The sequence below is a fragment of the Chionomys nivalis genome, chromosome 4 (assembly GCF_950005125.1).
Source record: "Chionomys nivalis chromosome 4, mChiNiv1.1, whole genome shotgun sequence".
Classification (NCBI taxonomy): Eukaryota; Metazoa; Chordata; class Mammalia; order Rodentia; family Cricetidae; genus Chionomys; species Chionomys nivalis.
The window spans coordinates 97582836-97595857 of NC_080089.1; the positions used below are offsets into that span (position 1 = coordinate 97582836).

A 13022-nucleotide genomic window follows, 5' to 3' on the forward strand; every position below is an offset into this window, starting at 1 on the left:
AGCTTGGGGTAGCGTACTTACAGTGCCTTGGTTTTATGTTTTTCTTTATAACATGGTTTTTAAAAGTAATGCAGACAAATGCTGACTTAACTAAGGATTTATTGAAGGAACTGGCTATATATCAGGATATGATGTTACTAAACAAGACAAAACAAGACTTCATTTAAATTGGTATATCTTGAATACTCTATTCTTGTCATTACAGTTTTTCTTTTTGGTTAGATTCATTGAGTGTATTTTCATCATGAAGCACTAGGATGTAAAGGGTCTGTCCACAATAACCCTACTGAAAAGTAAAAATGTTAAATAAATGAGTAGAATTTCCTCATAGGTAACAATGCTTTTAGGATATAAAGCAAGACTGTAGGATCTGAACCTAATCTTGATTTTGTTTTAGATACCCAATAACTTGCTGTGATACAGCTTTTTAACATGTGGATGAGGCTTAAGTTCTTTTTGGTCCTGGAGAACCCTTTTATCTCAGAGGAGAATGCTTCTCAGTGAGATAGTACTCAAGACTTTTTTTTTTTAAATATTTATTTATTATGTATACAATATTCTGTCTGTATGCCTGCAGGCCAGAAGAGGGCACCAGATCCCATTACAGATGGTTGTGAGCCACCATATGGTTGCTGGGAATTGAACTCAGGACCTTTGGAAGAGCAGGCAATGCTCTTAACCTCTGAGCCATCTCTCCAGCCCTCAAGACCTTTTTTTTATAGTATTCCCAAAGCTTCAGAGAGTTGTTCTTGCAAAAATTCAACTTCGCTTACAGGCATAAAACTGAATTGTATCTAAAACCAAAAATGTGTAGTGAACACAGTTCATACATTTGACAGATTTATTTTGTTTGGTGAAAAGGGGAAAACAAGTCATGCACCATCTCTAGTCAAACACTTTCAAAGCTGAGCAAATAATAGCTAAATTAGAATTTGGGTATTTTTTTCTTTAACATTTTGAACAATATAGTAACATAAGATACAGGGAACTATACAGAATTTTATTAGTTTTATTTTCTTGGTAATTATGCTATGAAATCACCCTCCTTTTATTCTGTGGGTCACAACCCCTTTGGGGGGGTCACATATCAGGTATCCTGCACATCAGATATTTATATTATGATTCATAATAGAAAAATTACAGTTGTGAAGTAGCAACAAAAATAACTTTATGGTTGGGGGTCACCACAACATGAGGGATAGTCGCAGCAATAGGAAGGTTGAGAACCAGTGATTTAGATGATAATTCATCTTTTCCAAGGTCTCGGGTATTCTCACAACTTGAACTTCCAGTTTGGTAATAAGGTAATTCCTGAAAGTATAATTCATGTAAGTAACCCAGATTAAATAATGTATCTTGAATTATGTGGTATTGATGGGCTCTGGTGGAAGTAGAAAGAAGAGTTGCAGTAAGGGAGAAAGAAGGTAGCAAAATAAGTTAAAAAGGAGGCTGAAGGCAGAGTGTCTTCTTAGCATGTGGATAGTTCTAGGTTTTGATTCCCAGCACCACAGATAAGTACAAGTTACATACGATTTCAGTGCAGCTAGTGAGAGCTAGCTCAGCCCTATGCTCACAGCTGTTAAGGGATATTATAAAATTGAATTTTATATTGTGCTTTTTGGTGAGTCTCAAATAGTTTAGAACATATAGCTAATAAAATCCTTTACATTGCCTTAAAAAACCACAAGCATTATCATTTTTATCTGAAATTAAAAATAGTTGTTTTCCTTTTCTGCTAAAGATTGGATGGGACTGGTGATAAAATCACATAACTTTTTAAGACAGGGTTTCACTGTAGCCTAGGATGGCCTTAAACTTTGAACTGTCGATCCTCCCTGCCTCAGTCTCCTCTGAGTGTTAGCATTATAGTAAACAAAATTTATCAGTGTGTTTAGGCTATTGTATACAGTGCATTCTCTCTCCTGCCTTAACTACCAAAATATCATGAAGTTTTAGGCATGTGCCACCACACTTCAAAAAAAATTTTTTTTTTCCAAACTTAGTCACTGTTAGGCTTTAATTATCTGGGTGAGCTGTTAGTTGCAATAGTTACCAGTTTCTATAGTGGTCATCTGGGAGATTAGTTGTGGACGTGAAGGTAAAAATAACCGGAGATATGGAGGATCTGTGACAGGCAGGATTGCTGGGCTTGCTAACTTCTAGTTTAGTTGATGTACATTTCTTAATTTTTTCCTCCACGTTTAGCCTACCATCATCCAAGGTTTGATTATTTCAGTGCTGGGCTTTTGTACTAGCATAGAGAGAAAAGGGAGGTTATTCTGATCCTTTAAACGATTTTCAAAACAAAAAAAGGGGTAGGGCAAATTGTTGACTTTGACAGACATGGATAATAAAAAGTTGCAGTGATTTTAGAGCTGCCCACCCTATTTTTAGTATTTCCCCCCAGCATGTAGGGTAACAATAAGCACTGTAGGATTTGGCTGCACCGTGGCATATTTGATTTACCACTTTAGTAAAAACGGTGAGAATCATTGTTTTCTTCCAAGTTTGGTGACAGTGAGGAGGACGAAATATCTGGTGGTGTAGTAGTTTCTTTTCCACACTTCTGGCTTACTCTAGTGTTCAAGGGAAAGAAATACGTATAGTGAGAAGTTTCCATGGTATGTCACATTCCTTAAGTCTTCAAGTATGCCTGCTAGAAATGAAGATGGATCATCAACCAATCTGTAGATTAATAACCATACAATAGTTGGTTACAGATGTTATCTTAATTGCCAGATTCTGTACTTTAAGGAGTTTTCTTGAGATTTTGTACAAGACCCTCAGATGCAGAGGCTGCTGAGCTTGCCAGCAGAGCTGGAAGGGCCTAGTGGTTAAAATACCTGAGACTGTAAAGTGACTAGCAGTTTGGCAGGTCATGGTGAAATTATATTAAACCAGGTAAGTTAAAGGTCCCTGAACTCCAGTACACATAAGTAGTCTCTGAGATGTTTGGCAGTGCTTTTGTTACTAGGACAAAGTCAATTTTAGAGGCCCTTTTCCAACTTCCAGAACTTTAGACTCAAGTTTTCTGCAAGTGAAGTTTTCTAGGTTCGGTAGGAGCCTGAGGGACCCCAGGGAAGCTGGCCACCACCGAGGCAGCTTCTCTCTGTGCAGAGAACTTGGACTTGTTTCCAAGAGAGCCTCCATACACTGAGGGGTGTAGAGTGCGGACTGCAGACTTTGGAAAGTGATGACAGTATGGACTTCCAAGGAAGAGCTCTGCACAAGGTTTGCGACAAACTGGAGGGGTCTCCTGTGCTGAATTACTTAGAGCATTTTAGTTTCTAGTGCACTTGGAGCAATCAAAGCCTTTACAAAGCAGTGTGCAAACTAGAACATCTCTACACACAACACCATCCTCCTGTGTAGATGTTGGCAACTACTCTTCATCCACTGACTGAAGCTTTCCACATTTCTCTGAAAGGCTCGATGTTACTATTTTATTACCCTTGTTTCCAAATTCAGAGGAAGACACAGGTTCATCTGCTTCATAATCTTCAAAGGAACTGAAAGGATAAAGCAAATGTAGTTGATTTTTTTTTTCTTGAAATATAAACATCTGGATACACGTCAATATAGCAATACAAAGATTTGGAAGATCAGCCTGATTAAAAATCACCTTCACATAACTAACTGGCAGATTACCCACAGTGAGCTGCTCTGAGGAGGTTCTAGTCTAGAGAAGCCTCTACCTGCTCCCTAAAGCTCAAGTCTATGTTAGGATTTGTCAAAAGCAGAATTAGTAGTTTTAAGTGTTCTCACTGGTATTTCTACAGAGGGAACTTTATCACTGATTGCTGTATTACAGCCTCCCTCCTTGGGCCCTGTTGACACATTTAGATGTGCAAGTGTATCTGCTACAGACTTCAAGACTGCTTGTGGATTTTCCTCTAATTCTCATTGTTCCCTTTAAGCTTTGAAATGCCATGACTCCCAGATTCAATATCTGTCTCCTGTGAATGATGGTTGCCCCGAGGTACTGAAATATCCTGATACTAATTTGAGCCTAGAAAAATGTGATCATCGACTGAATTATGCCCCCCCCCCCTTTATTTTGAGACAGGGTTTCTTTGTTTAACAGTCCTGGCTATCCTGGAACTCACTTTGTAGACCAAGCTGGCCTCGAACTCACTGAGATCCACCTGCCTCCACCTCCCAAGTGCTGGGATGAAAGCTGTGCAGCACCACCACCACCACCGCCACCCAATCTGCATTATGTTTTATGTTAACAATACTTCACTTCATTGGTGTAGCCTTGTTATTTGGACCTTGCACATACTAGAGAACTGTTTTATCCTTGAGCCATGTATCCAGCCCCCTAAATTATTTTTTTTATATTTATGTGTATAAGTGTGACCTGCATGAATGTAATGTATGTGTGCCCATGGAGAAGAGGGTATTGGATCCCCTGGAACTGGATTACAAATGGTTGTGAGGTGTCATGTGGGTGCTGGGTACTAAACTTGGGTTCCCTGCAAGGGCAACAAGAATACATAACCACTGAACCACTTCTAGCACGTACCCCCCCCCCCCAAAAAAAAAATTGAGTAGAGAATAGAGGTTTTAAAAAAAAGCCTACCTAATGTTTGGAAAACTTCCCTGTGATTCTAGCTTGTGATGCTCAAGCTTGGTTACTGCAGTTTGTTCCTTTCTACTGTTCTCCATCCTTGGCATCCGTGGCGGTGGAATGTACTAGGTAAGGAGGCAATGAGAGTAGCAGTGCTTTATGGGGCATGGAGTGGTATCAGAGTTAATTTTAGCAATGGTAAGTGACAGGAAGACATTTTTCTTTCTTTGGTTCCTAACTTTCTGTGTGCAAGCTGCTAGTGTTTAAAATACTTCAGCATAGGTCTCAGAAAAAGATGTGTTTTCAGAGTTAAAGTCAGAAATGACACCAATTCAGTAAGTTAGTTGAACTATTGCTGAGCTTGAAGCAGATGCTAGGATACAATGTCATGGAACGAATGTAAGCAGCCTCCTTGAGCTATGGTGGCCTGATGGAGGGTTATGGAGCCAAGATTTTAAATTCAGATTTTAATTTGCATCTGATTACTGTGTGACTTTGGACATGTTACCAAACCTCATCTTTTCTTGACTTATGAGCTTCTGACTACCAGGCAGGGGTGCTCAGAATCTGATACATCAGAAACTACCAAATGTAGCTCTTGTTTTCATAGAGAAGTACTAGGGCTTAGAATATGATTGTGACACACAACCCTATTGGGGGCAAGAATATTTGTGAAAAAAAGCCAGCCTCTTCCCCCCAACACCATGTAAGCCAGGTATGGGGCATACTGAGTTCCAGGCCAGCCAGGTAAGGTTATGAAACAAACTAAACCAAAAGGGATGGTTCCATAACAATTGTTTTTGTTAGTGCTGTGGAAACCTCATTAGATAACACCTGGAGATACCTTTGACTCACCGCCGGGAGGATCCATCTAGTTAGTACAGTCCAAGGATAGAATCACCCAACTTAAAACTGGTGCAGCTGAAGCCTGAACTTTAGTCCACAGCCTGCTTCACAGTGCTGCTGAAGAGGTAAACTGTTTGAACTTCTGGGCAACTGTGTGCTGCTAAGCCTCCATAGATCCAGCTGCCTACTAGAGCGTAACCACATACTTAAGCCTGAACTTACTTTCCTGCTGATCTGTTTCTCCCTGTTAACAGTGAGCCATGTGCCACATGAAGCCAGAATCCCAATATCTCAATTATGTCCTTTTCCTTCCTCCCCTTTCTGAATCCAGCCAGTTGCTCAGCACACTGTACCTATGGACATAGCTGTTTTCCTGCTAGTGACTGGTTCAAGGCCCCGGCTTTCTTGTTTGAATAATGTTTTCTAGTGACTGACTTCCCTGGTCTCACTTCTGCATGGACCCTTTGCTGCTGCTATATCCAGATATGTTTGGGATGAGTTACAGCCCTGGGGTTTAACGCCATTGTGTCTTTCAGTTCCCAATGAACCCTTCCTTTTTGCAGATTGTGTTCATTTTGTTTATCTGAGATGTCACTGAAAAGATTCTCCAGGCTTCAGAGGCAACTCATTGGTTATAGGTGTTTACTACTCTTGCAGAGGACATGACTTTGGTTCCCAGCACCATTTTGGTGGCTCATGGCCACCTGTAACTTCACCTACAGAAGATCTGATACCTTTGGACTCCACAGGCACCTGTCTGTGATCAGACAGAGTCAGTGTCTGATCCAAAACTTAAAAAGAGCAGAGGCAGGTGGATTTAGAGGCCAGCCTGATCTATACAGTGAAGTCCAGGCCAGCCAGGGCTACATAGACCCTGTCTTGATTTAAAAACAAAACAAAACAAAACAAAACAAAACAAAACAAAAAAAACAACCCAATTACTTAGCCAGGTGTGGTGGTGGTTATCTTTAATCCCAGTACTCAGGAGGCAGAGGCAGGTGGTCAAGCCAGGACAGCCAGGGCTGTTTCACAGAGTAACCCTGTCTTGGACAAAACCAAAACCAACCTATTTACTTTATGAGGTGTTATCATTAAGCCATTTTTTTTAGTTCTTTTAATTGATTTTTATTGAGCTCTACATTTTTCTCTGCTCTCCTCCCTGCCTCTCCCCTCGTTAAGCCATTTTTTTTTTTTTTCGAGACAGGGTTTCTCTGTGGTTTTGGAGCCTGTCCTGGAACTAGCTCTTGTAGACCAGGCTGTCTCGAACTCACAGAGATCCGCCTGCCTCTGCCTCTCAAGTGCTGGGATTAAAGGCCTGCGCCACCACCGCCCAGCTCGTTAAGCCATTTTTGAATGAGCAGCGGAGTCAGGATAAAAGCTGGCCGGAATACTCAAGAGTCCAGTATTCACTAGAAACAAGTATAAAATAAACAGCTTTTTTAAGGGATATTGTTAGTACAAAAGTATGAAGACAGATAATGTTCAATTCTTCTAGCAACACCCCTGATTTTAGAAACTTCCCTTTCCCTCTCAAAAGCAAGTTTTGGAGCAAAAACGTATTATGCTGGTTTTGCAAATTCCTGGGATGGAATCACTACCTAGAGTGAGCAGAGATGGTGCTGGCACATACAAAGGAGTGGATGTAGTTTCAGGTGTTAACTAGGAGTTGTGGTTTGAGCCAAATTTCTGAAATTCTAATCATAGAAGCAAAGGGCTAGAATATTTCACTTAGGGCTTGCTGTGGGAAATCTTAAACATGGCGGGTATAAGCACGGACTAAAATGTCCACTAGTTCTTTACTGTGGAACCTTTTTTTTTTTTTTTTTCTGTTTTTTTTTTCTTGCTGATTTTTTTATTAATTAATTAATTATTAAAGATTTCTGCCTCTTCCCCGCCACCACCTCCCATTCCCTCCCCCTCCCCCAATCAAGTCTTCCTTCCTCCTCAGCCCAAAGAGCAAGCAGGTTTCTCTGCCCTGTGGGAGGTCCAAGGACCACCCACCTCCATCCAGGTCTATTAAGGTGAGCATCCAAACTACCTGGGCTCCCTACTGTGGAACCTTTTATAATCCAGAAGTAGAAGTATGAATTACAGGTTTACTTTCTTGAGACAGGGTCTCTCATGTAGCCCGTGTAGCTTTAAACTCACTCAGGATCCTATTTTTATCCTCTGTCTTCTAAGTACTGGGATGGCAGGCAGGCGCTACCACAACCAGTTTATGCAATAAAACTGTGTCTAGAACTTGGGGAGCTTTGTGCGTGAAGACAAGCACTCTACCAACTGACCTAGCTCCCCACCCTACCTCCCCTTTGTTGAGACAGGTTCCTGCCATGTAGCTCTGGCTAGCCTGAAAGCCATGTAGACCAGGCTGGCCTTGGACTCACAAGAGCTTCACCTGCATATTCCTCTAGAGTGATGGGATTAAAGAGGTGTGCCATCATGTTTAGCTTATTTATTTTTTGATATATTTTCCTTCTTTGAGAATCTCATATATGCATACAATGTATTTTGATCATACTTACCCCCAGTTCTCCCACAACTCCTTTCATATCATCCCACCTCCTAATTTCATGCCATTCATTCCATGTTGTTCACACACACACACACACACACACACTCTCTCTCTCTCTCTCTCTCTCTCTCTCTCTCTCTCTCTCTCTCTCTCTCTCTCTATGTTAGCCTATAATGGCTGAGCCATCGCTCCAGGTTTTTTTTTTTTTTTTAATCAATCTGTGTTACCCTTATACTCATGGGTGTGGAGCCACCTGGCGGAGCATGGTCAACCAGAAGGCATGCCCTTAATGCCTCTAACTTAAAAGCCACTAATCAAGCTGGGTGGTGGTGGCGCACGCCTTTAATCCCAGCACCCGGGAGGCAGAAGCAGGCAGATCTCTGTTAGTTCGAGGCCAGCCTGGTCTACAAGAGCTAGTTCCGGAACAGGCCCCAAAGCTACAGAGAAACCCTGTCTCAAAAAACAAAACAAAACAAAACAAAAAAACCAAAAACAACAAAAAAGCAAAAGAAAAAAAAAGCCATCAATCAAGCAGAGCTCCTCTCTCCATACTGAATGTTAATGGGTTTGATCTTGTATTTTAAATTAAAAACATACCTTGAGCCTTTATTGAAATTCAATTAAATGAAATATTTTGAAAATTGTACATTTAATTCATGGAGCTTTATCTAGTTTCTTTTGAAAATCTTTTGTTCCAACTTTAGCAAGTTTCCTGATGTAGGCCTGTGAGATGACTCAGCAGATACAGGTGCTTGCTGCCAACCTGAGTTCCATTCCTATGACATAGAGTAGGGGGCAACTAACTCATAGGCTGGCCTCTGACCTCCACGTGTGTGTCATGACATGCACATGCCCACCTACATACACACAAATGCAGTGAAAGTTCCTAATGTCTACTAACCTACTTTTCTTCTCAGAAAGCTGATCTCTCTTAATTATGAACTTTTAATAAAGCTGGGAGGTGGTGGCACACACTTTTAATCCCAGCACTTGGAAAGCGTAGGCAGTTAAGCCAGCTTGGTCTACATAGCAAGTTCCAGGACAGCCAGGGATACACAAAGACAATCTGTCTTGAAAAAGAAAACAACCCTCCTCCCTCAAACAATAACAAAAAGAACCCACAAAAAAACCCAACAACAACCAAAACAACAAAATAACAAAAAACTTACAACAGAAAACTTAATAAAGATTATCTTATGTGTGCTTTGCCTGCATGTTATTATGTGTGCCCAGTGCCCACAGAGGCCACAAGATTCCTGGAACTGGAGTTATAGATGGTTGTGAGCTGCCCAAGTGCTTGTATTAAAGGCATGTGCCACCACCTCCTGGCCCAAAGGTGCTTTTAAAATTATTTATTGTGTGTGCATGATGGGTATGTGTGTGTGAAGTCACGTGTGGAGGCCCGAGGACAGCTTAGTGATCTCTTCACCTTTATGTAGGTTTGGGGGATCAAACTCAGGTCTATAGATTTTAACAAGCACCTTTACCTGCTGATTCATCTTGCTGCCCTCCCCCAATATTTAATTTGGATGTGTAGCTCTCTGGGTGTATGTGCGTGTTTATGAGCGCCCATGCCTGTGTATGTGAAAACCAGAAAAGGCTGTTAGTGTCCTCTTCTGTTACTTTCTACTTCTTTCTGTGAGGCAGTCTCTCAGAAACTGGGGCTCAGTTTTCTCACCTTGGCTAAAAGCCAGCAACCCAGTTCAGAACTGGGGTTACAGGCATTTTTGGGAACATTTGTCTTATTGTGTGGTGCTGGGATCCTAATTTATTTTGTTGTAGAGGATGCAAGGATGCTAACTATAAACTCATCTACATTTGTGCAGGTGGACCATGGTCTTTGTGGGTCACTATTGGTTGGACTTTCATGCTGTTCTCAGTTCTGAGCATCGTCCTCAGGCCATGCTTATCTGCAGTGTATGCAGCCTTAGGACCGGAGTCCCTACTGGCTGCTGACTGACGCCGGAGGTAGAGCATGATACAAAGGCAACCTATGACTTAAATGGGGAAGAATCTGGAGTGCCTTTTGGAAGGCTGTGTGTTCTGGGCTGGGGTTACATGCAAGACTGAAACAAGGTTCTCTGCTTTTGAGAAGCCCACAGTCTAGTGCTAAGATAAGCAGGTAGGTCTGTCTGTTTTCATCATATGCCAAGTTCTGTTGGAGATATTACAAACACCATCGCACGTATTTAATGTCAGTGGTGCCACCCTGTGCTCTGGGATTGCTGATTCCGGCTGACAAAACTCTCCTTTGGTAGAGGTTGAGTAAGTGTGGCCATGGTCACAGAAGCTGTAGAATAGCCACTGCTTTTTATTACAAACAACAGGCCAAAAGACTTTAGTTATATACATATTGTTCTTTAAATCTTAAAATAGCTTGGTGTGGCAGAGGTTTCGTTGTGGAGGGGATACTGAGGCTTGGAGACCCAGGATCACACTAGTAAGCAGCGAAACAAAGATTTGAATTTAGTATTGCCTAACTCCAAATTTTCATGTGTGTAATGTTACAGACTCCAATTCTACCCAGAATAGTCATAGCTACCATTCCCTGTAGCTGGATGCCAACTGTTTGCCCGTGCCATCTCTGAGCCTCACAGTGACTACCAGGATCTTCTGACACTGAGCTGGAGGAGTCAGGTAACCCGCCCAGCTGGTGACTTGGCCAGCTCTCAGTGGCTCCTAAGCCTCAAACATTCTTCCTTTTTCTGATAAGAATCTGACAATTTCTGTGTGACATTTATTCATCCTGACATCTGTACTTCATGAGATGAAGCCCTGGGCTGTAGCTGGTAAGGTGTAGAACAGGCCTTCCCCGTCCTCACTGACATTCTAGCACTCCTGTACAGGCTGCGGCTGCTGTCTTCTCCTCCCCAGAGACTTCAGCACCCACATGTGTTCTCTGTAAGTCTTATCTCCCACCACATGAGAAGAGGGGTTTGTGATGAGAGCGTCTCATATGTACTGGTTGAATTTCACAGCAGCTGGTGACTGCATCTCCTCCCTTGACCCTTAGCCTGCATCCCCTGCCTCCTCTTTGTTCCATGCACACTGGCACTTTTCTTAGTGCTACCACAACTTGAAATTCTTTTTTGCTTGATCCAATTATATTTTATCTTTAACTGATAATAGGTTTCTCTTGTGCTTATTCAAACATACTATGTATTCAGACATGCTACCTATTTTTTTCTTTTCTTTAAAGGAGATTACAAAAATAGAGTTGGAGGAGTATTAAAAAGGGGCTAGAGAGATGGCTCAAAGGTTAAGAATACTTACTGCTTTATTTAGGGCTAGAGTTTGGATCCCAGCACCTGCACTGGGTGGCTCACATAGCCTGTTAACTTCAGCTCTAAGGAATCTAACACCACTACTTTCTGGTCTCTCTGGGTACTCACACAAACACAAACACACAGATGCACACATATAAATAAATCTTTTAAAAAATGTGTAGGCAATACTTGGTGGTGCACACCTTTTATACCAGCACTGGAAGAGCAGAAGCAAGTAGATCTCTGAGTTCAAGGTCAGCCTGGCCTACACAGCCAGTTTCAGGCAAGCCACAACTGCCTGACATGGTGCTTCAAACTGAATTCAGGTTTCTGCAGGAGCAGTATGCACTCTCAATCACTGAGCTCCTACAGTGATTGTTTTTTTTTTTTTTTTTTGAGAGATACCATCTGAGTTACAACTATTGTAGTTTCCTCCTTTTATTTTCTGGGAGTTAACAGACTATTTTATGTGTATAACCAAATAAAAACTGTCTCTCATAAGGTCATATGTTGAACTCTTGGACCTCATGCTTCCCTGCCATGATGGATCTTTGGAACCATAAGAAAAAATAAACTCCTTTCTCCTCTATAAGTTGGTTTTGGTCATGGTGTTCTATCCCAGCAACAGAAAGTAACTGAAATATTTCATTGCCTTTGTGGGGGGTGGGAAGGTTTCTGGGGACTAAGTTTAGGGCTGTGTCCATGTTAAGTGCTTGCTCTAGCACTGAGCTGCACCCTCAGCCTACAGTAGCTCAGAGCATCTCACTGGCTCCTATGTGAAGGTCCCCTGACTTTCATGATGAGTACCACCTGGCATTTCTTTTAGAAATGCTCTCTGAGGAGCAGCACTTTGCATCTGTGAAATTCTAGAAATGCGCTGTCAGAACCTCACATTCTTAATAGTGGAATTCTGTGTGAAGTTTTTTTTTTTTTTTTAAAGATTTATTTACTCATTATGTATACAGTGTTCTGCAGGCCAGAAGAGGACACCAGATCTTACTACAGATGGTTGTGAGCCACCATATGGTTGCTGGGAATTGAACTCACAGTAGGAAGTGCTCTTAACCGCTGAGCCATCTCTCCAGCCCTGAAGTTTTCTTTTTAAAAAAGATTTATATGAATGTCTTGCTTACATAAAAGTGCACTACTGTGTGCACCCTTGGAGGGCAGAAAAGCACATTGGATCCCCTGGAACTACACACAATTGTAAGCTGCTATGTGGGTGCTGGGAACTGAATTGGGGTTCTCTGAAAGAACAGCAAGTGTTCTTAACCACCGGGCCTTCTCTCTAGTCCCTAGAGTTGTTTTCATAGTTGTACTTGAATGATATTTATGATGTCAAGTTTGACTGCCAATTTGAAGTGACACATCTCTAGGCATGCCTGGCTAATTGAGGTGGGGAGAGCGGTCCTCAGTGTGGTGTCACCACTGCTGGGCTGAGTACAAGGAAGAAAGGAGTTGAGCAGCAGCATTTATCTCTGCTTCCCAACCAGGGATTCAGTAACAGCTGCCTCTAGTTTCTGCCCCCGTGATGGATGGAGCCGGAACAGACTTCTCCTTTCTGACGCTGGTCTGTCAGGTAGTAAAGTAGACAGTGTTGTTTAATTTCTTTCTGCATTCCTCTGTGGGTAATTATCGTTCTTACTGAAGATTTTTCAGTTTTTTATTTCTTTGTACAGTGAATTCACTCATGTAGGGATTGGCAAACTACATGATGAGCCAAATCTATCTTCACACCTGTTTTGGAACAACTGAGCTAAGAATAAGTTTACCTTTTTAAATTTCAAAGAAAAATCACAGGGATATTTTGTGATGTGAACCACTATGC

At 41.7% G+C, this 13022-nt stretch overlaps 1 protein-coding gene across 3 annotated transcripts in view; it reads right to left on the bottom strand.

Annotated features, from left to right (window-relative positions):
* Positions 1–89: 89 nt before the first annotated feature.
* The window catches only part of Ppp2r3a (protein phosphatase 2 regulatory subunit B''alpha), a 149720-nt gene continuing 136787 nt past the window's right edge, over positions 90–13022 (bottom strand). The window contains exons 14-15 of one of the 3 annotated variants that reach the window (XM_057768953.1): positions 3451–3509; positions 90–2576 (exon numbers count right to left, since the gene is read on the bottom strand). In XM_057768953.1, coding sequence (XP_057624936.1) covers positions 2572–2576; positions 3451–3509 — 64 coding nt within the window. In that variant the 3' untranslated portion in view covers positions 90–2571. Of the gene's footprint in view, positions 3510–13022 lie in introns of all 3 variants that reach the window. The other 2 variants (XM_057768952.1, XM_057768954.1) reach the window with 2 other exon arrangements.